This window comes from Lactuca serriola, chromosome 8, assembly GCF_051521515.1.
Source record: "Lactuca serriola cultivar US96UC23 chromosome 8, Lser_US96UC23_V15, whole genome shotgun sequence".
Lineage (NCBI taxonomy): Eukaryota > Viridiplantae > Streptophyta > Magnoliopsida > Asterales > Asteraceae > Lactuca > Lactuca serriola.
Window position 1 is genome coordinate 155,111,442 of NC_136415.1, and position 25,385 is coordinate 155,136,826.

General features: G+C 37.9%; 1 protein-coding gene across 1 annotated transcript; it reads left to right on the forward strand.

Annotated features, from left to right (window-relative positions):
• Positions 1-786: 786 nt before the first annotated feature.
• On the forward strand, positions 787-4,862 carry LOC145065881 (eukaryotic translation initiation factor 3 subunit C-like). The gene is made up of 4 exons (XM_079012978.1): positions 787-939; positions 1,120-1,194; positions 1,339-3,114; positions 3,749-4,862. The coding sequence occupies exons 2-4, from the start codon at positions 1,168-1,170 to the stop codon at positions 4,718-4,720; spliced, it is 2,775 nt and encodes a 924-aa protein (XP_078869104.1). The 5' UTR covers positions 787-939; positions 1,120-1,167; the 3' UTR covers positions 4,721-4,862.
• The last annotated feature ends 20,523 nt before the right edge of the window (positions 4,863-25,385 follow it).

Sequence of the window (25,385 nt, forward strand, 5' to 3'; positions counted from 1 at the left end):
TTTCGGGCACCCCCACAATTCCTATTTATACCCTACCTTTTGTTTTTTTTTTAATCTTTTTTACTATTTTTTTTGTCTTTTGTTGTTGTTTTTTATTTTTTTTGTTGTTTTTTTGTTATTTTGTTATTTTTAATATTTTTAATAAATACATATTATTATTATTATTATCATTATTATTATTATTATTAAAATTAAAAAAATTGATCGCACTATTTTTGCGTTATTTTTTTTCATTCAAACTATCACTATGTTATTTTTTCGATCGGGCTATCCATATATTATTTTTCCATTCGAATTATCCTCATGTTATTTTTTTCCATTCCGACTATCTCTGTGTTATTTTTTCCGTTCCGACTATCTCTGTGTTATATTCCGTTTAGACTATTCATATATTATTTTTTTTCCGTTCAGATTTTTTTTTTCTTTCATTTAGACTATTAAAGAGACATTAAATCAAATCAATTATTTAAAATAATAATAATAATATTAATAATAATTACAGAAATAATAATAATAATAATAATAATAATAATAATAATAATAATAATAATAAATAAATAAATAAAAAATAACATAAAATAAAACAAAAATACTAAAACCAAAAACACCAAAAATATAAATTATATGAAATCAAAATGAGTTTTTAAGATGATAAAGAAAACAAAAGAGAAGTATATGGAGAAATGCCATGGATGAAGGAGGATATAATATTTTTCCAGAAACTTGGGCCGAATCAAAATTCGAATTTAGCCCAATTTAAACCTGATAATAACATATTTCCCGAAACTTGGGCCCAATCAGAATATCAGATCAAATCAATTAACTGTCATCTTTCCCCCCTTAATAAAAACCTAAAATTGCCGGAATCGCCGACGCAACTCGGAAGAGCATTCTCCCTCCATTCTCCTACGGCCATCATCTGCCTTTTCACTCTTTCAGGTACCGTATATCACATCTCTCTCTGCTCTCTTGTACTATTTATTGCTGCATTATTGAGTACAAAAAAAATTCGATGTATTTTTCTGTGTTTTGTTGCAGATCTGTAATTTTGGCATTTGGTCGTAAATTTTTTCTTAAAGTTTTATAACAATATGTAATTTCAAATGTCTTATCGTGCAGTTTCGGTTATACTTGGATTTGTGATTTGCTAATCTGCGAGATAAGAAAATGGCGTCGAAATTTTGGAGTAATCAGGTTTGTTTGCCACTGGATAGTGATTTTCTTGTCAATGATTTTTATTCGTGAATCAAAAGCTTAATAAAGAAACAGTCTCATTGTTTCGTTCGTGTAGTTGTTGAAATTTTGATAATGTGATCTCATTACTTTATATTTCCACAGGGCGATAGTGACACTGAAGATGAAGTTACTGATTCAGAACAGGATGATGTTAACGAGGGGCAAGAAGCTGCTATCAGTGCCCCTGGCGCTAACAAATATCTTGACAATAGCGATAGTGATAGTGAAGATGGAGATAGTCATAAGCGTGTTATCAAATCTGCAAAGGACAAACGGTTTGAGGAGTTGTCTGCAACTATTGATCAGATGAAGAATGCAATGAAGATAAACGACTGGGTGAGTCTTCAAGAGAGCTTCGACAAGATCAACAGGCAGCTAGAAAAAGTCATGAGAGTTACAGAATCTGATAAGGTCCCTAACAACTATGTCAAAGCTTTAGTCATGTTAGAAGACTTCTTGAATCAAGCCATGGCAAACAAGGAGGCAAAGAAGAAGATGAGTAGTAGCAACGCCAAAGCTTTGAATTCAATGAAGCAGAAACTTAAGAAGAACAATAAGCAGTATGAGGAGTTGATTAATAAGTGTAGAGAGACTCCCGAAAGCTTTGAAGATCAAGAGGATGTAGAAGAGGTGTCTGAGGAAGAAGATGAAGATGAATCCGGTTCTGAGATTGATGACCCAACAAATGCAGAATCAGAATCAGAATCTGGGGACGATGAAGATGAAGAAGAGGAAGAAGATGAACCTGGTTGGGAGAAAAAGATGAATAAGAAAGATAAGTTAATGGAGAAACAGTTCAAAGATCCAAACCAAGTCACTTGGGATACAGTCAACAAAAAGTTTAAAGAAATCGTTGCAGCTCGTGGAAGAAAAGGAACAGGAAGACTCGAACTTGTTGAGCAGTTGACTTTCTTGACCAGGGTAGCGAAAACCCCTGCACAAAAGCTTGAAATCCTATTCAGTGTTGTATCTGCACAATTCGATGTCAACCCAGGTTTGAGTGGACACATGCCAATCAACGTATGGAAGAAATGTGTCCAGAATCTTCTAGTAATCCTTGATATTCTTGCTCAATATCCAAACATTCTAGTTGATGATTCAGTTGAACCTGAAGAAAACGAGACCCAAAAAGGAACAGACTTTGATGGGACTATTCGTATATGGGGTAACCTTGCAGCTTTTCTTGAAAAAGTAGATGTTGAATTCTTTAAAAGCTTACAATGCATTGATCCACACACACGTGAGTATGTTGAAAGACTCCAAGATGAGCCTTTGTTTTTTGTTCTTGCTCAAAACATTGGAGAGTATTTAGAACGTGTTGGGGATCACAAAGCTTCAGCTAAAGTAGGATTAAGAGTTGTTGAACTTGTTTATTACAAACCACAAGAAGTATATGATGCTATGCGAAAACTCTCTGAACAAGATTTAGAGAATGAAGAAGAGCCAAAAGCTATGGGTCAGGGTCCAATTTCATTTGTGACAACTCCTGAAATTGTGTCAAGAAAGCCGAGTTTTCCTGAAAGTAGTAGGGAATTGATGGATTCATGTGTTTCTCATATTTATAAACATGGAGATGAAAGGACGAAAGCGCGTGCGATGTTGTGTGATATTTACCATCATGCCATTTTGGATGAGTTTTCAATTGCGAGAGATTTGTTGCTTATGAGTCACTTACAGGATAATGTTCAGCACATGGATATTTCAACTCAGATATTGTTTAATAGATCCATGGCTCAACTTGGGCTTTGTGCATTTAGAGCTGGACTTATTGCTGAAGGGCATGGATGTCTTTCTGAATTGTACTCTGGTGGGAGAGTCAAAGAATTACTTGCTCAAGGTGTCTCTCAAAGTCGCTATCACGAGAAGACTCCTGAACAGGTAATTTCTCAACAATTTCTTCTTTTTATGATCTCATTTATTAAGTAAGTTACATTTTTGGTCCCTGTGCTTAGATGTTTTATTAGTTTGTTCTTAAAACAAATCTTTGTTAGTTTTTGGATCTTATTTCGCAGTTTTACAATCAAATGTAGTTTTAAGCCTGTGAGTTGTGGCAAGAGGGACAATTTCTGTAATTTTGTTATACCGGGGCCATTTTTTTAATTGTCTTACACATAAGGACCATTTTTGTAAATTTTTCTCAATAGGAACCATTTCTGTAACTTTATTACAGAGGGACCATTTCTGTAACTTTTTCTCTATAGGGACCAATTCTGTAACTTTGTCTGTTTCCTACAGAGGGACTATTTCTGTAATTTTGTCCTATATGGGGATCATTTCTATAAATTTGTTACAAAAGGGACTATCTCTGTAATTTTTTCTCACAATGGGACCATTTCTGTCATTTTGTCTATTATAAAACTACAAGGACCAAAACTGCAAAAAAATAAAAATAAACTACAGTCGCTATGATTTTAACCATAAGAACAGTTGCAAGTTTGCAACCATTTTGGTAAACGTTATATAAGGTGATGCCATTGAATTTATGTAAAATGACAATTTTGCCCTTACACAGGAACGTCTGGAAAGGAGAAGACAGATGCCATACCACATGCACATCAACCTGGAGCTTCTAGAAGCCGTGCACTTAATCTGTGCGATGCTTCTAGAAGTCCCAAACATGGCGGCCAACACCCATGACGCCCGCCGGAAAGTCATCAGCAAAACCCTCCGCCGCCTGCTGGAAGTCAACGAGCGGCAGACATTCACCGGACCACCAGAAAACGTCCGGGACCACGTCATGGCCGCCACACAGGCCCTCACAAAAGGCGACTTCCAAAAATCATTTGATGTCATCAACTCCCTTGACGTCTGGCGGCTCCTTAAAAACCGCAAAAACGTTCTAGAAATGTTACAAGACAAAATCAAAGAAGAAGCTTTACGGACGTATCTTTTCACCTACTCTTCATGTTATGAAACCCTAAAACTTGACCAGTTATCGGAGATGTTTGACCTTTCGAGTGGTCAAACTCGTTGTACAGTCAGCAAAATGATGATTAATGATGAGTTGCGTGCCAGCTGGGATCAACCGAGTGAGTGTATTGTGTTCCATGAGGTGGAGCATAGTAGGGTTCAGGGTTTGGCGTTTCAGTTTATTGAGAAGGTGGCGGTGTTGGCAGAGAGTAACGAGAGGGCGGTGGAGGCGAGGTTGGGTGGCGGTGGGTTGGAGGGTTTGCCGGCGAGGAGGCGGGAGGGGCAGGATTATGCGGGGGTGGCTGGTGGTAACAAGTGGGAAGGGAATATGGGGTATGGTGGAAGGGCGGGGAGTGGCGGTGGTGGAAGGGCGGGGTATGGCGGTGGTGGGAGGGTGTTTGGGCCGGGACAGGGGTATCAAAGGAATCAATCGAGAGGTGGGAGTGGGTATCAGGGGTCAAGGTATCATGATGGTGTTTATGGTGGGGGAGGGGGGCGGAGTTCGGTGGTTAGAGGTGGTCAGATGGATGGGTCTACTCGTATGGTGAGTCTGAATAGGGGAATTCGTGCTTAAGGAAAAAATATTCTTTTTGGCTTTGAGATTTTGATCGCAGTTTTGTTTTTGGGTGAAAGAACACGTGGGGTTTAGACGTTGTATGGATACTGTTTCTCATTTTGAATATTTATGGAAAATGTAATGTTATCTTTCTTCTTTAGTTGCTGTTGATTATCGATTCTTCATGTCTATGGAAAGTACTATATTTAAATTTTGCATTTAAGATTCCATGACATGGTTTCTCATTCCGAGTGTTCATAGAAATGCCATTTTCTTTAATAGTTGCTCGAGACTTCTTTTTCTTGGTATAGATACATGCTAGGTGTGTATGTTTCATCTTACTAGTCAAAATGTTCTATAATACATTCTTTAATACTACTCTTATCTGTATGAAAGAACAGCAATCTAAACTATTGGCCTTTTTTGGACATGACCATGCATCTCTTTCATAATTTCTTCAATTTTCGGTTATATGTGCTACTCCTAATGAGTTTTTGTAGTTGCATTTGGTATGCTATTCAACAATATTTTACCACAAATCTACCTCAACATCCTTGTTTCTACTAATTTCATCTTCCTCTTGTGGATTTTAGTCGGCCAATATTCAAATTCATAGAATATGACATGTGTAATAACTATACTATAAACTTTTTCCTTCAATTTAACTAACTAGATGCCACCATTTACTTTAACTAATCTGTCTTTACACGATGGGTGACTCTACTTCCACTCTTCCTCCTTTATGGACCATAAACCCTAGATACTTGAAACTCTCATTCGAGATAAAAGTTTGTTTCCTTAAGCTTACATCTACTCTTTCACCATACCTCTCCTTGTTCAAATCACACCAAATATACTTTTTGTTTCAAGGGTGTTGATTTGTAGCCCTTTTTATTCTTATGTCGCCCTCTATGTGTCCAACCGAACATTCAACTCAACCCTGGACACAACCACCAAAAAAATATCATTGGCAAAAGCATACACCAAAACACTCCCTTAGGAACTCGCAAGATATTTCGTCTATATACATGTTGATAGCTAAACCCTATAGAGCCCAAATTCCATCGAGAATGATATGTGTCTGGGTCCGAACATATATAGTAGACTGACAATACATATTAAGAATAGCTACAATGTAACTAACGAGGGACCGTTTAGCTTCCAATGTCCTTAAAATCGTCTCTTGTGGAATGTTATCATATGTCTTCTCAAGGTCGATAAAGACCATATGAAGACCCTTATTGATTTTTCTATATTTCTCCATATGATGTCTAAGGAGGTGGATTGCCTTAGTTGTCGACGTCACAAACATGAAAATGAAATGTTTTTTTTTAACATCCATGATGATATGCAACCTAGCCTTAAGAATTGTCTCCTACGGTTTCATTGTATGACTAAGTAACTTATACCTCTACAGTTCTTGAGGCTTTAGGCTTCACCTTTACACCCCATTCCCGAGTTGAACTTAAACGAGAGAAAGGAAAGGAAATAGGTGTAAATGAGAAGAAAATAATAGAAATTGGTGTTTCCGAGTTTCATTAAAGGAAGGAAGTGGAGGGAAATGGAATGATCACTTTCCCTCCTATCTTTCCTTCCGATTTGGGAGGATTTGGAAGGAAAGAAGAAAATGATTAATTTTCTTTCTACTTCTCTCCAAGTCGGGAACACAAAAGAAAATTTTGTTTTCCTTTTCTTTCTCTTCTTTTCTCTCGTGACTTTCTTTTCTCTTCTTTTCTTTTCTTTTGATAAACTCGGGAACGGGGTGTTATTCTTATAGTTTGAGATCATAGTACTTAATCTACATTCCTCAAGCATCTTGGCGGTCATTAGGATAAAGTTAAATAAGCTTGTCAGTTACTCACCTAACTCCTTCCCTAAGACATTGACATACATTAATTGATACAGACCTACAACTTTGTTCCGTCCCATCTTCCTCAAAGTCATCTTCACTTCCATCATACTAATCCGTAAGCAAGAACCCTCTCCTTCAGTTTGGCACCTCCCCAAAACGTCTTCTATAATCCTGTTCATCACAATCAAAGAACCATCATTATATAAATAATGAAAACATGACCCCATTTCCTCTAAATATCCTCACCATTTACTAGAACTTGGTAATTGTCATCCTTAATATACCTAACATTCCATAAGTCTCTTTGTCTTCTTTCTAGCAATTTAGCTAGCTGGTATATTCCATGCTCGTTTTCTTTTGTGTCCAATCTTCTATACATTTCTTCATATGTCATGGCCTTGGCTATAATTATAGTTTTCTTCTCATCATGATTGACCTCTTTGTATATTTCTTTCACCTTACGTTTTTATTCTTCCCTACTAGACTCAAGAAACTCCTTAAAGCAAGCATGTTTAACTTTGACCTTCGCTTGGACCTCTTCACTCCGCTATCATATTCTCTACGATCTTTCGACTTCTCTAAAGACATCCCAAGAGTCTCTATAGCTACCTCTATGATAGATTTGTCCATATTATTCCATAAATAATATGCACTTCTTGCAAGGCCAATATAACCTTCCACCTCAACAACTACCTTACTCCAAAAGGCCTTAGTTGTTGCCTCATTCAAGTTTTTTCTAAAATAAAAAAAAAAATCATTGGTACTTCCTTTAAGCCTCATTCTCATTCTCAGGAAGAGATGCATAACCAATGATCTTTGTTGCAATGAACATGTGCCACCTAGTATCACCATGCCATCTTTGTATACCCTAAGATTTCGTCTCTGCAACAACATAAGGCATAAGGTTGTCGATCTGGTATTATGTCCCCTTCCCCTCAAAAGGTAATCAAATGACCATCGCTTACTCTAAAGAAGGAGTTTACGATCACCACATCGTACTTCATACCAAAATCTAGTAGAGAGGCACCCATTTATCTTCCTGATACCAAAACCAAAGCCCATAAGAACACAGAACATAGGTACCTATTTGTCCTTCTTCATATATCAATCAAAATCTCCCTTAACACCACACATTGATCATATGTAATGTTCCAACCATTTCATCCGATGCATCCTATAAATTCTTTTATCCGCTTTACCTTGCCCATAATGTGGGCATAAGCATACACTATGCTCCCCACATCCCCATTACCACAACTTTGCTCACCAAGATCCGATCACCAAGATACCTACTTCATTCCTTGCGTTATCTAGACTCGCATACCATAGCTTATACTCGGTATACTCAGTTTTTGCACCCTTCCACCTTGTCTCTTGAATACACGCAATATCTACCTTCATTTCCTTAAAATCCTCATACGGTCCAACAACTTGACATTAAGGGAACTTACATTTAGGGAACATATTCTCAACCTAGATTCTTTCATATCCCTCCCACTCCTCTCCCACTAGACCCCCTTGACTCCCTAGTAGTGCCCCTCCTTGAAACCCTTGTCTCCCTGCTAGGAGGACATGGCCTCAATCTATCGTGGATACCTTACTAGTTACTTAGCTATACTAGGTCGAACCTCACGCTAAACATGAAAGTGAGCGGTACTCAGATAGAGTGTGTGGGTGGAACAAAGGACCTCCTTTTTTATAAATTACTCAATACTATTTGTAATCATTAATATATAATTATTAAAATTATAAAGTTATATCATATAATCCTTTATTATGAATGATTTGAAGAAAAAATTGATTTGATGATATAAGTTGGAATTAAAAAAAGTCGACTACTTAAAGTAATGCGAAGGAGCAAATCAAACAACAAGTTGCCATTTTATAACCTTAACAATCAAATAAACATATCCTACAACATATGAAAAATTAGCAACTACAATGTGGAACTCCAAACCTACAATAGGGAAAGATGATTTGCAAAGCTATTTTTGGTTCAATAAACATCATTCATTCTTCAATCGTTATCTTTGTTCATCTCAAACCATTTTTGGTTCATTAAATCAATTGAAGGCCTACATCCGCTTATTTTTCTGCAAAAATGTTACTTTTCTAGCAAACCTTAAACTCGTCCACATTGTTGTGCCTCATCATGTGAAAGGTAGATAAGATACAAAGTGATCCGCTAGGTAGCTGATAAAGTCCTAAGGACTACATAGGGATACAAATTCACATTGGTATTAAACTCATATACTATAGTTGTTGCGACTCAAACCCTTTGACTTTTTCTATATTATACAAGCTATGCCCTAGGGGAAAACATCTTGGTGCAAGCACACAAACTTTTCAAACAACAGAAAAACCCTTCATGTTCATCACAAAACCCTTATCAACCATTTCTTGACACACCCGTTTCACCATTTCCTCATTTCCATCATCCCTATATCCTTCCATCAAACAACCATACATCATACCATCAAGATCAAAACCATTTTCAACCATCTCCTTCACAACCCCTTCAACCACCTTCATTCTCCCTTTACCCCTAACAAGACCACAAATCACAACACTATACGATAAAAAATTTGGTCTACAACCCATTTTCACCATTTGGCTAAGAACATACACAGCTCTATCCACGTGCCCTAACTCCACAAGAACTTTAAGCACTCTATTAAAACTATAAGCATGAGGACGAATTCCATGCCCATTCATTTCTCTCAAAAGACCAATAGCATCATTTGGGCAACCAAGTTTACAAAACTCATTCACTAAAACCTCATAACATTTGGAATCTGGTTTAATTCCACGAGTAATTAAGTTCTTGAAATGTTTAAAAGCTTCATCTGATTTCCCAGCTATGCAATATCCCTTTAGTAAACTTGTATGTGTGGTGATTGTATCTTTTAAACCGTTTAATCTCATCTTTGTCATCATTCTTTTTGCAGCATCAATGTCTCCACACACACAGAAGCCATTTATCAAAGCATTATATGTTAATTCATTAGGGTCAAGATTTCTTGTCACCATTTCATCGAATAATTTCTTTGCCTCTTTAAGATCTTTTATTTTGCAATACCCATCAATTAAAGTTGTGTAAGTCACTATATCTGGCAAGCAATCTTGAGTTTCTTTCATTCTCTCAACAAGTTTTAGTGCTGTATCTATTAAACCTTTTTTACACATTCCGCTAACCATAGTGTTGTAAGTATGAAGATTTGGGGTTGAAGGCATTTCGTCGAACAGCTTCTGTGCTTTCTCGATCCTACCCGTTTTACAAAACGCTTTGATCATTATAGTGCAAGTGGAAACATCTGGCTTGACAGTACCTTCGCTAGTCATCTGATCAAAATATTTCTCGGCCAAATCAACTTGATCTGCTCTCACCAAAACTCCCAAAATTGCGTTGTAAGAGAACAAGCAACGACATGAAGATCTAGTCTTGACGCGATGGAATAGATGCAGAGCCCAACGAATATGCCCCAGATCTCCGTGAGCTTTTATGAGCTTACCCACCATGAAATCCGACAACTTGTTGCTGGATTCGAGTAATTCAGTTGCTAGAGAGAATAAGTTTCGAGAAAGAAGGAGGTCGGTGATGGCAATGTAAGAGAAATGGTTGTGCGAGTAATTGTTGGGATTGGGGTTAGGATTTGAGGCCCAGTTAAAGAAGAAGAGGGCATGGTAAGGGTTTTGCTGGTTCTGTATAACGCGAATAACGAAATGAGGGTTTAAATGTGGGGAGAAGTGATTGAGAATTGAAGGGTTTGGATTCAGAGGGTGATTTGGGTGTTGTGGGTTTATGATTTGGAGGAGAGAGGTTATGGAGGAGATTGTTGCAAGGATCTGAGATGGGATTTCTGATAAAGATCTGCGGATCTTAGGAGATGCCATGGCCATGGCCGTCGTTGTTGAAGATCAAATTTTGAGAGATGATGAATTTTAACAAGCGGGAATGCTTAGACCACGAAATTATAAAATTTCTTAAAAATCCTTAATATTTTTAAATTTTATATAAAAGCTAGTTACTTTATTTTTACAAAATTGTAAAAATATCATTTTCTCGCCGAAACACACCGCCTTCTTCGTCGGAACACCGCCTCCTCGCCGGAACAAAACTATGAACAACCATCCACTTCTTCATCTCTATCTTTCTCCCATACTCTCGCCATTGTTTGTCGGACCGCCATCAGAAGCGTCACTTTCTCCAAATTTATTTGCCGAAGACCATCACCACTATTTACCATCACTACAAGAAAAAAGGGTATTACCGGCGACAAAAATCGCCGCTATTGCTCACGAAAGTCGCCGCTATTGAGTCGCCGCTACTGCTTTGTCGCTATTGCTCAAAAAGTCGCCGCTAATGCTCACCGTCGCCGCTAATGATAATGTCGCCGCTAATGATACGCGTCGCCGCTAATGATAATGTTGCCGCTAATGATCTATATCGCCGCTAATAGTGTCACTGCTATTGGCTTTTTTAATTTTTTTTAAACGCAGCCATTTCCGGTTGTCAAAAAACGGATACATAATAACGTTAAATGCAGAAAAACCGATACGTTAAATGCAGAAAAACGATTACATAACATCCAAGTTTTATAATACCATACATACACCAAAATAAATAACAAAATTCTTATAAATTTTTGTCGTACTACAATCTCTAATAAAAGATAAAACTAACACGACGTGTCGTCATCACCGCCACCCTCGTTCCCTCGTTCCCTCCTATAAGTTCCATAGTATTCTCCGAATTGTTGGACATTGGTAGAAGATTCTCCAACTACATAGTAAATAACAACATATAAACTTGTAATTTAACCTATTAACTTAAACCAACCTAAAAACTACCAAATGATAAGAAAACTACCGATTACTAATTTATCTATATATCAACAAGCTATCAAATTAACAAACCAACTAACTACATTAACCTTCTAAATTAAACCAACAATCAAACTAACAAACTAACAAACTAATAATTACCAATTTATTTACAAATACACATTACATAGGAACTATCATAGTAATTTACTTTAAATAACATTTTCAATAATAACATCCTACTTGTTTTTTGTTTTTTTTTCCATTATGACATTGTAGTTTACACATTGCATACAAATACACTCCAAATTGCATACAAATACACACATACATACATTATACACACATATACATACTTTTTATACACATAAAACAACCATCAACACACTACAAATTGCATACAAATACACACATACATACATTATACACATATATGCATACTTTTTATAAACATAAAACAACCATCAACACACTCCAAATTGTTTATAAATACATACATACATACATTATACACATATATACATACTTTTTATACACATAAAACAACATCAACACAATCCAAATTGCATACAAATGCATACATACATACATACATTATACACATATATACGTACATTTTATACATGCACATAGATGAAATACACACAATTTTCGCACACATATATGAAATACACATACATATAACATATTTCACACACATATATGAAATACACATATATATACACACAAAACACATATATAACAAATTACAAAAATGCACCTGTGGTGGTGGTGTAACTTAAGACAACAAAAACCAACAAAAAAAAAGAATTAGGTTTGGAATTCTGGTCAGAAGAGAAAGAGAAACAATTTTGTGCAACTAATCACAAATACAAGTAGAAATCGACATTAAAAGAGAAGGAAAAGAAGAAAAGAGGAACGAAAACACAAACCATAGAGGAAATCGACAGCAACAGTGCCAGAATTAATGTCACAGTTAAATCATCGGAGATGTGGAAGTGGGGAGTTTCCGGTGGTCTATAGGCGTCGCCGGTATGTCTTCTAGCATCTGGGAAACTCGATTGAGCAAAAATCTTCGAAGAGAATGGATAAAAACACAGACAAATGAAAGCTGTGAAAGCAGAAAGGGGTTGTTATTTGCGTCGACCTTTAGTGGCGACATCAATAACGGCGACAATTAGCCTTTAGCGGCGACAAAAGCCAATAGCGGCGACAACTAACGAGGGAACTTATGCCGCGTCTTTTTTTTTCGAGCTTTAGCAGCGACAAATTGTCGCCGGTATTGCTTTTGTGCGAAAACGATGCCCCAACCGTTGGATTATATACTCGATCGGACGGCTAAGGTTTACCAGAAGGGGATAACGCGGATTCGGGCAACAAGGCATTAGCGGCGACACAATTAGCGGCGACATAGTATTGTGTCGCCGCTAAAAGTCTTTGTCGCCGCTAATTGTGTCGCCGCTAATGCCTTGATTTCTTGTAGTGCATCCAAGCTGCAGGCATCAGAGTCGAATCTGCCATCCTTCTACCCAAACGATTCAGGGTTTTCGCACCATAAAAGTTGTCGCCATCTATGTCGCCATGGAGGTTTTAGATCTGAAGATCATGTTGTTAGGGTTTGCATATCGGCAACGACTCACTCACTCACACACACTCTCTCTCTCTCTCTCTCTCTCTCTATATATATATATATATATATATATATATATATATATATATCAAAAAGCCGTGTGAACAAAAAGTGCCGACGAAGGTGGCACTAGGGTTACCGATGACGACAACGTTAGAGTTTTGATGCCTATGGTGGCGTTTGCATTTTGATGCTTTCGACAACAAACATATGGTGTGAACATGTGTTGGTACGACCAAGGGTGATGGCTCCGGTCGTTCGTGTCAGGTAGGTGGCGATTATTTTCGATGATAACGATGACGTTGACGATGGTTTTTAGCAAGACAGTGAAGAGAGATAGATGGAGTTGGTGTATGTTAAAGGAGGGGGATGGGGAGGGGTTGGGTGGTGTTAGTTTTTTTTTCATTTGAAAAATAATAAAGTAAATAAAAAATAGAAAAAGAAAATAATATGGATAAAATAATATTTTTCAAAGTTGCCTAGTATTGGGGTGTTTTGGATGACGGTTAAATCGATGGATCAAATTTGCATGAAACTTTCATTTTTAGAACGACCATACGACGAAAAAAAAGTTAGCCTCAAACTGCACTTTTTGATATATCAAATGAACCAAATTTACAATTTACTCTTCAAAGGAAATATGAAATTAGTGACCATCAAACTCTATAATCATCGGACAACCAATGGTGTTATGGGAAAAGAAATGACGTTTTAAAAACTTTTTGTAAATACAAATGAATTATTTTTCCAGACTTTAGAAATAATGAAATATAATTTAGTTTTATAAAATAACAAATTAAAAGACAAAAGTGAAAAATAGTCCTTTTTTTAACATCCCAAAATCTCAAGCTAAATTTTTCTTTTTTAAAATAATAACATCCATTTTTAATAAAACCACATTCAGAATACATCATTAGTTCATAAAGCATTATTTTGAAATCAGAGTTATAAAGAAAAAATGTGGAATCTTGATTCATAAAATTGTTAATGTGTGTGTACAGCCACACCTTCATCGTCCGATAAGTACCTGCAAAATAGTTAATCCACAACTGTAAGCACAAAGCTTAGCGAGTTCCTCTAAAATATCTCATACAACATCGGCATAACAATTAGCTATGGGTTAATTATCAGCAACCCTGGAGACTATCAACAATCTTAGTGGGCTAACAACACGCCCAGTGGATAAACAGCCCCCACCTGGGTTATCAGCAACCTGGGGACTGTCAGCAGTCTCATGGACCTTTAGCAGTCCAGGAGTTATCAACAACTCAATTCACATATAAAAGAAATCAACAGATAAGACCTAATTGGTCAACATGCACATACTACCACACATGCAAGTATAATGAGAGGACTCACCTCGTGAATAGCAGCCATGAATACAACAACTCTCACACTCAGAGTAGACAGGACCTATAAGACACCTAACAATAGTAAATTCATACCCTATCAGCCTACATCCTTTAAACCTTAGTTTAACCCAAAAAGTCAACCATGGTCAACTTCAGCCAACGGTCATGTCGTGACCACCCATAGGTCACGTCGTGATCAAACTCAGACAAAACAGTCGCGAATACTCTCTTCTCACGACGTGACATGCTACTCCTCATGTCATGAGATCCGCTCTGGACATCTTCCACACCTATCCATACATGTCCTAAGAATTATCTCAATGTCCCTAAGTCACTACACCAAACCACTATTAATCTCAAATACATGTGCCACCCCTGATACACACTATCGCTCATCATAGACTCTCTCCATCTAGGATTCTTCTTACGCATGAGCATGCACTAGGATGCTTTTATAGGAACTCTACTATTGCCAGGTGCTTAGAAAAGACACCACAACCGCCTAGATTCCCAACTCAGACTTCCCCATACGCAAGTGCTCACACTGACACACTATAACACTCTTCCAAGGCCACTTGTAACGTCCCATTTTCACAACATTTTTTTTCATTTTTATTAAGGTAAAACTTCCCAATTTATAAATCCATTATTAAGAAAACTATTTATTCCAAATTACATTTATTAAAAATCAGAGTATCATAGAAAACGTGGAATCCTCAATGTTGCTGATGACTGTGTACAATCCCGCCTTCGCTTTCCAATAGTCATCGATGATACCTGAAAAAATAAACAACTAGGTAAGCATAAAGCTTAGTGAGTTTCCCCCAAAATACTACCATAGAAACAGATAACATATACAATCAAACATGTTAGGTCCAATCAACCATTGGGTTGGAATACCCCAAGCCCAGTCAACCTCCGGGTCCAGTCATCCTCGGGATGGAATACCCTAGGTTGGAATGCCAATATACAACGGGTCCAATCAGCCATCGGGCTGGAATACCCAGGGTTTGTTAGCATACCGCCTCAACCCTACCGCTCTTCCCGAGCCTCCGTGCCTACAAATTACAGTCGGCCCGCACTAGGTATCTTGGCCTACAACATTAAGCAAGACCGCCTCAACCCAAACCAAACACAACATGTCGAAATATAAACAATCAGGATCTAGTAGGCACATAATATAAGCAAACATCAATCATATAGCTCGCTACTGCCTACTAGTCCTCTCACAATATACAGTCCTTCTACCAGCTAACCTCCATAGAATGCGTAACCATAAGTAACCAGAGGTGAGATAACCACCCGAACAGATGATCCTACTCAAGAGCCACAACCAAACATGGAACGGGCAAGAGAGCCTAGACCAAGAGTTCTCAGGCTATCCTACATGACCACATACAGTCCATAAGGGCACTCCATATATGACAACCAACAAGTATAGATAACATACAATTCTACAGATTATTACCACAAAGCAACATACTCAATACTAGGAGACATATCTAAAAGATCACTACAACATAGCAACATACTTGATACCAGAACACAAATATAACATATCACTCCAGCATAACAGCATACTCAATACCAGAACACAGATCTAAAAGATCACTACAACATAGCATCATACTCAATAACAGAACACATATCTAACATAGCACCATACTAAATATCAATAATCCAAGGAATGCATGTTCGTATATACTCAGAGGTGAGATAGTTACCCAGACAGATGATCCTACTCTAAAACCACAACCAAACAAGGAACAGGTAAGAGAGCTTGGATCAAGAGTCCTTAGTCTATCCTACATGACTATAAACATTCGCTAAAGCATCCCTCTACTAACATATAACCAAAACTAGTGGGTCGACATTGGTGCCTTCGACTCACGGGTACAGCGAGGCGAAACTCACCTCAATATACGTGTAGTAACTACCGTAGCAATGAAGAACTCTACCAGCTTCAACTCACTTCCAATTACCTACATGAAGATACTATATTCAATACCCGATCATAGGTCACAGTCAATTGCAACAGTGACTATTTCACATGAAATGGCGATTAGGATTCCACATAAAATGACAATTAGGTTAAGTAAGAACATTTAACCCATTAAGGACTTAATCACCTAAAGGTAGGGCCGATTAAGATTTGACTTAGTCATTCTTGGGTGTAATAATAATCCAATCAATAGCCCAATTACACGCCCGATCATTGTCCAAAATAGAGCTCCCCGGTTCTAGGGTTTCCACATAAAATGATAACTAGGGTTAGTGTTCCATAATTAACCCCTTAAGGACTTACTTCATTAAGTCTAATATTGCATTAAATTAATTGTAGGTCATTATTAAGTATTATTTAAAGTTTAATTAACAGTTTTAACACGGGTCCCAAAAAATTCCAAAACTAGGGTTTTCTTGACGTTAGGGTTTTTCTAAACCCTAATTAGGGTTTCCAACCCCAAACTCGATCCACACGGACTAAAGTTAAGTGCTTAGGTAATTAAATGTTTAATAAATCGGGCACCACCCACTTCCATCTCGAGCAGTGGTGGTCGGCTACAGTCCATGGCGGCGAGGCGGCAACCACCATTTTTAATGGCGGGAGTTATAAATTTGTAGGTCCAAACACCACCCAAAGCCTCTCGGTTTACACGGGACGTTAATCCAACACTTACACATGCACACAACCACCCGAGGTAGCGCCTGGTGGTGGTAGAACGGTGGCAACCACTATGGTCGGCTGCCATGGTGGGTGCCTTTTCGATTTCCGGCCAACAAATTTAAACACACACACACACGCAACATCGACTGAAACATGCACACACATCAACATCTACTGAAATACATACACACACATCTGAAAATACCCATAAATGCCGCTGCAACCTCACCATCGGAAGAGGACGGCGGCCGGAGGGACGACGAAAGGGCAGTGGTGGCGCTAACGGATGGCGCTAGCGACGACGATGTAGCAACAGAAAAAATGGAGAAGAAGAGGTGCAAACGAGAAAAACAAAAACAACAACCACGACGTCGGCTTCGACGGTCCTTGGCTTCGTCGGCAGTAGCAGCGGTGACATTGGCTCGGTGGTTCACGACAACAACATGGAGGTGGCGGCTGGAGAGCAATCTAGGGTTAGGGTTTCGAGTGTGCATGAGACGAGGGGAAGGGAGGGGTGACGGGTTTAATTCTCCATCTCCCATTATACACTTGAATACATTTTTACAAGATCGGTCCCTGCTTCCACAATTCATTTTCAATTTAATCCGACTAATTACCAAACTGCCCTTACTTGACGAAATTCTTTACATTTCAAGGCCAAATGTCATAATATAGACCCCAAAATTCCAGATATTATAACATTTAACTCCTTATGGATAACACTTATAAATTATTACGGATTTAGGGCTAAAATAAAATAAAAAAAAAAATATAAAATACATCTCGGGGTCTTAGGGTTTATTTATTTAATTTTATTTATTTATTCATTTTAAACGGAATGTTACACCATTAGGAATACTCATCCCCGCACCGCTATCAGTTGCAAAAGGAACTTCTATCGATGCCAATTAACTATCTTACAAATACAATTACATACAACACAGATTAAATAGTCTTTCGACTAAAAGATCCTGTGACAACCCAAAATTTCCATTCTGAACAAACCGTTTGAAGCCAATAGAAGTAGAACAGTTACAGTGAAAACTCAGATTTTGAGTATAAGTTTGGCAGTTTTCAGGATTTTACACTTAAGGAGATATTAGGAGAGTGGATGCACTAGGGTTTTGTGCAACACTGTTATTCCAATACTCTAGGACATTAGATTTCGTTCCAGGAATAAAAATATTTTCTGCCAAAAATATCTCAGGACTATAAATAGAATTCTAAACCAAATTTGTTCATTAGTTGAATTCCAATTAGAGAAAAGCCAAAATTCTCTCTCACGGATCTAGGGTTTTTATCCCAAATTGTGAGTACTTCGATCTAGTTATTTTATATAGCTTAGATTGTGTTTAGAAACGCCAATTACATAGCAAATCTGCAAGATTCGGGAGTTCACCGCCCAAGAACGTTCTTGGGGAGTAAACTCCAAAAAGTGGCTTAAATGCTACCTAGTCCTTTTCCCGTGACTTGTAACTACCTTAGACTTGTATGCTAGTGTGTATACGACTAGAAAACATCGAAATCGGATTAATAACCCAAGATTTGGGAGTTTACCGCCCAAGAACACTTGGGGAGTAAACTCCAGTTTAAGGTCCTAAAGGGTTCCAATGACCCTCAAAGCTTTAGAACTCGAACTAGAAGCCTTCATTTCATATTTAGGACACCAAAATCATTTCAAAACATGGATGAAAATGAGTTCACGGCCAAGGAGCTTCTTGGGCCGTAAACTCCATGTTAAGTGCCCAAAATGCCTTCATTTAACCAAGAGACTAGCCTAGCACATTACCTTGATGTGTCTAAGACCCAAAACACTCAAAATACCAACACCTAGGGGTGTTCACGGCCGTAAACACATGGCCAATTGGTTCATGGGCCGAAAACTCTAAATAGGGGTGTTTTGATGCCACAAACACTTCCTAAGGCTTAGGCTTAAATTAGGACAAGTACCCTAAAGTGTTTAAAGCCTAGAAAACATAAGGAATAACATGTATTAAGGAGTTTACGGCCAAGAGTAGTTCTTGGGCCATAAACACCTATAAAGGGGTCAAATGACACCCTAACTCCTTCCTTATGCCTAGAACCCAACATAGATCATTACCTAGAAATGTTTGAGACTTGAAAACACCATAAAAACCCTCCCAAGGGAGTTTACGGCCGTAAACTCCAAGGGAATATGGTCTCTGGGCCGTAAACTCCCCAAAGGAGTTAATATGGCACCCAAACACTTGTTATAGCCTTGAAACAATTCACCACATGAGTTGTATAATTGTTAGACACCATTTAGGGACTTGGTTGAGAGTTTACGGCCAGGAGTTTACTCCCCTGGGCCGTAAACTCCAAAGAACATGGTCATTAGACCTTAAACGCCCATTTGAGGTATTGCACTCCTTTGTTGCAACCCATTAGCCTCCTAGCACTTGACCAAAAGTGTTTTCCTTGCGTTTAAATGTTTATACTTGTATAATTAGTGTTTTTAATCACTAATTATTTATATACATATGTCTTCATATGTAATTAGGATCATTGTGTGTGTCTAAAGTCTTCACTTGACACCGAGCACTTGCCCGATCCTTCCTTACGATAACAGTCCGTTCAATTCTAGTCACTTACTGCAGGTGAGTTCATATCCCTTAACTAATGTTTTAAACTATTTTTAAATGTTTTATGGGGGGGATACAAGTAGAATCATGCTACTTATTATATCAATCACATGTGATTAATAAGTAGAATTATGCTAGTTATTACATCAATCACATGTGATTAATATACAACATTTAAATGATTTGGCTACTCATTAGCTGTTTTACCTAACAATTTCCTTCAAATGATTTTTATAAACATTTTATATGTTTTAAACTCCTTATTACACTGTATATTTTACTCTGTATATCACATTTCAAACTTATTTACAATTGTGTTTCAAACAAATGCTTCTTTATACTAAACTGTTTTATCAAACCCATGCCTTCAAATTGTTTTATAGGTTGACATCAAGTCGATCTTTTCTTAAAATAATAATTATGTTTCAAATGTTTTACACAACTTATTTATGCTTTTATATTATAAATTGCATGCCTCTATATGTATAGTTATATAAGAAATGTTTAAAAGACTTAGGAAGGCTATCCACCCTATTTCCTTTTCGCGCTTGAGATGTGGTCTGGTGGGATATCGGGTACTCGTCCGAAGGTCGTTTAAATATTAATTATATATCATGTGTACATATATATTCATAAAAGGTCCTTCAAGTTCATCCCATGCCCTTGGGTAGCAAGGGTATACATCCATGTTCATACGTACCAGTTAGATTCTAGTAAACTACCATATGGGTAGTTTAGGAAGATACTAGAACAATTACTAGAACGCGATATCATACAATGAGTCAGTTCATTCATGAGTCAATACTTTCTAGAACATTACAGTACATTACATATACAACTATACTAGAATGATTACATTACTATACTTGCTAGGTAGAGAGCACGTACATTACAGCTAGAACAGTTCATTACATTACATATACAAGAATACGTTAATTATTGTGATTTAAATCGGAGCATGACTTAAATGTCATGACCCGAGTTGTAGCCAGAGTCTCTTGGAGGGAGAGCGTGAGTTTGCGTATAGATCTATACTGGATTGACAATCCTACACCTTGCTGCTAGCTACAGCCGGACCTGCAGGTCTGCGGGTGCCAAACGTCATTCCGTTATTACGACCCTTCGTATGTCGTTGTTATCAGTCGATAGTATGGTATAATTTATCACATAATGCCTTAATATAAATCCGGTTTAAGGTAATTAGTACAGCAGTAGTTCTTATAGCGCTACGATTTAGTACTACATTAATTTTCCCTGTACACATATTTAGTGATATTTTCAGTTAAACTATAAATGTAAAAACTATATTTTGATAATGATAGTTACACTTGGGAAAATTACACACTTTTACAAGAGACGAACATATAGAACAGTTAAGTCTTGGTAGAAGACTACATAGAGATCAATCAAGTCTTGGTAGAAGACTCCCTGTTATAATAGTAGGAATCATAGGGATTTCTAGGGTTTTTCAAACGTTTACAGTTGTTTTACAAACATTTTCATACTTACAGTTCATATACATTTTCAATACTTACAATTCAATTACTTACAAATTCTTACATACAAATTAAGACACTAAAATACTTATGATCTCACCAGCTTCAAAGCTGATACTCGATTTCAAAATTACTTGTATCCTCAGGTCATCATAGACAGGTACCGATGCAAGGAGAAAGGAAGATGGAGCTTGTTCAAGACTCATCTTTATTTTGATTTATGCTCTAGTGTTTATCAAAATTTGATAGAACATACTTGTATAATAATTCTATTATTAATGCAATGGATGATGTTGTTGCTTGTTTACTACTTTTCATTGTTGTGATACTGTACATGACGTCCTCCGCCCCAGAACGTTTCCGCCGTTCTTGGTTTTGGGGTGTGACAGATTGGTATCAGAGCATTGTTTATAGTGAATTAAGTATATCAACCCATAAAAGATATACTAACTATAAATACATAAGGGATTAAAAATACTCTGACCAAGAGTTTATACTTTAAATCATAAAATATTTAATAAAGTATACGTACCTGCATTCATACTAAAATCAGTGTCACTAGGACAGTACAAAAGAATTACGATTGTTGGGCAACACAGGTGGGCTTAGAGACATATGGTCAAAACTGGGAAGATATAGCCTGATCACCTATATTATCCGAGGGTTGACTAGCATGTGCCTAAGTTTAATTGTGTGGTTGCAACAATGCTAAAATCTTACCAACCCTACCACAATGAGAACAATAGAACATAACATTAAAATTAAAATACTATAGGAGTATTTGGTGTTACTATAAGTACTTTATACTTGAGAACTAAAACTGGATCTTCATTACTAAGTTGATAGTTGCTAAGTAGATACACTAAGGCTATATGTAATTAGGATGTTATAGACTTAGAATATGTGGAAATTTTGCCTTACCCCTATTCTGTGTGAATTTGGAATTAAGGTCACTTATTCGAAGTTCTATCCTGTTTAGATTACACATAGCTGGTATGCACTTCACAAATAGCGATGTAACTAATGAAGGTTTTCTAAATAATTATCTAGATAGTTCGTCTAATAATTATTCTCTTACCCTAAATTCTCGCATAGAAAACATAGCTGGACTCTATCCCCTCGGCAACCAGTACCTTCCGAGTGAGGTCATAACTGGTTGGTTTGGAGAAGAACCAGAGAATGATCATCCTATCCCCTTGAATGATCACCATGATGAAGACCTTTCGTATGATGCTAACTCCGAACCAGAGGTTGAGAACCTACCCCGAGCAGCTCCCTTTCCAATTCCTAACCCTCGTCCGGCTTTTCATGGCCCGACCCCCCTGAGTGAGTGGAATGCTTGGAAACATGGAGCCAAGGACAAGGACCAAAGCTTTTGTGACTTGAACAATGGGGGCTCAGCAGATAGAGTCTTGCCAATCTTGGTCCGCTGAGTGACCCGAAATGAGATTCAAAGCAGGACAGCCCTACATCAGATTACCGAAGTTGTCGCCAATGCGAGAATGCATACCCTCCACACCATTCATCTAGAAGATGCTCACGAGCGATCAGAGAGAAACCATGAAACCCTGCTGCAAACACTAGCTGAAACTCGATCCGAAGTCATAGAGCTCCGAGTACGCCAAAAGGTGTACGAAAGACACCTACTTGATGTAGAACGTCAATTGGCTGAACTGAGAGTTCACCAGAGGGGTGACCGTCGTCAGTAGTAGACTCTTTACTTTGCTTCCCTTGTTAGAAAGTAATCGTTTTCTGTCTTTTCCAGATGTGGCATTTTCCATGAAATTATCTTGTACTGTAAGTACTTTTAGTTAGGTCCTTATGCTGTCAGGAACTGTCTTCTATGGATATGATGTAGGACCTTTACAAGGTCATTTTTCCCGAATCTTTACGTCGTGAATATCCAAGATATTAACAGCCGGCTAACTTCTGTGTCATTCTTCATTCAAGTACTTTTGTCTTACTTTCATTGGAGTCTATCTGAATCATGCTTTAGTCAAGTCATTGGACTATAGTAATTTAGCTTCGGAGACATTTCCAGGTCTTTTCAGTGGTTGGATCTTGTTATTCACCAACCCACGATACCTCGGCTTGCACAGCAAACGTTTTGAGACCATTCTACGAACTTACTTCTACTCATTACTAGGACTGCATCATAGGGATGTAGGTCAAACCTTCGCGATCATACTTCCATTCTGTACTAGGACTGCATCATAGGGATGTAGGTCAACCTTTTGAGAACATACTCTTACTCTTTTCTTGAGCAATCTAAGTACATCTAGGGTCAACCTGAATCGCTCACAAATCCTTATCTTTTGTGTTACAGAATCATGTCGTCATCAGGAAACAATCAACCGAACAACGAAACCCCCATCCTCCATATCGACACCGTTACATTACAAGCTGCAGTAGCAGCTGCTGTGACAACTTTCCTTACACACATCAACTCAGGCAACACAAACAAGACTGAAAAAGGAGTCGAGAGTTTAGGTGGTAGTACCAAACCGGGAAACCAACAAATAGTAACAGTCACTGGCTCGCAAAGTCGAAAGACAGAGAACAAGAAATGGAAGTGTCAAGATAAGAGGGAACGCAAGAAATCCCAAAAACTTATTGTGCAACAACAACAAGTGGAAACCCCTGCCATCCCAGTACCGAGCAGTCCATACGAGGGAAAACTCCCGAAGAGTGATAAGTGTAGTTTCCATCACCATGGGGCTTGCCATGAGATGCAGTGTTGCAATTGCCTAAAAATAGGGCACCATGCTCGTGGCTGTGGAGCACCGGCACGACCCATCACTCAAGTCCCTTTCATCGGGACTAACCCTACACACAAGAGTAATTATAACGCCGAACGCTTTAGGAAGAAATTTTCAAAGTGGAGTAACGAGGAAGGCACTCGTGTCTACATAACATTGGCTAAACACCGCAATCCCGTCACCAAAGCTAGTACTAGCCAGTCATGCCACCAATGCGGTGAGATAGGGCACGTCAAGAAGGATTGCCCTATAGCAAAGAACTCTGGCGCAGATGGGAAAATTCTCAGGATCACAGCAGCAGGAGAGCCTACTCCGGAACCCTCGTTAATGTAACTTAGGCGTGTTGTTGTAACAGACTTATAAACTATCCAGGACTAGTGCAACTAGAGTCTTACCTTTTGTGAGATCTTGTCTGTATAGGGATTCTCGTACTGCGTATACTTGTCTTTTGTAGTATATCTTATTCGCAACAATAGTCTAGTGGTAAATCTGAAGTACTGTAACTCTGTTCATGATTGCACGGTTGTGTTTTGTCTGTAAAGCGTCTTATGTTCAAATCTAATGTCTTTAAGTTTTAGTATGATTCCGACATTACCATACGACTCGATTCAATTTGATCCTCACAAAAACAGCTTCATATGTACATCTCTTTCTTCTAGATCACTTTTCCAGCGAAGCCGTCATATCAGAACACCGAAGTACTCATGCCAGGAGTACCTCTTAGTTTTTTTCCAAAGAAACCCCCGAAGTACCACTCGTGCAGTACGTCAAGTTTAATCCAAGGAATCATGCGATTGATCTATCACTGAGGAAGGTATACATAAGATTGATATATAATCAAGCTTCTACATGTTTAGAATTGATGATTCCACTTTAACTTCTTTTTCCCCGATGGGATGTAAGCTTAAAGAAGAATCAGTTATTCGACTACCTTTTCAATCTTAATTATATACGACTCGTATACCCGAAGTTGTGATTGTGAAACCATGTATGAATTCTAATATGAACTTCAGGACGGAGAACTGCTTAAGACTATGAGTAATCACATCATCATGTGAACAAACTTAGAACCCAGTACGACTCCCGTAAACAGATCACCCTATAGTTTAAACACCTACCGAGATACAAGAACAGTCCGGACAACTTAGCGAACTACACAGAAATAGAATTAGAAGACTAGGTTTCTCACCCTAGAGAACCCCGGTCATATTCTTCCAGAGATCGACGGATCGCATAGTATGTACCTCGGTTATCGAGGACTCCGTCAAGATTTTTCATTAGAAATCGTTATCTCTGCCTCGCGTAGACGAAACGGTTGAGAAAATGCAAGGAAAGAAACTACTTCCAGTAATGGATCTGAGATCCGAATATCACTAGTTCGAGTGTTAGGAAAAGATGTCCGGAAGACTATCTCCTGAACTCGATGCGGACACTTCGAGTCCGTAGTGATACCCTTCGGATAGGACCAATACGCCCATAGTTTTCATGAGCTAAATGAATAG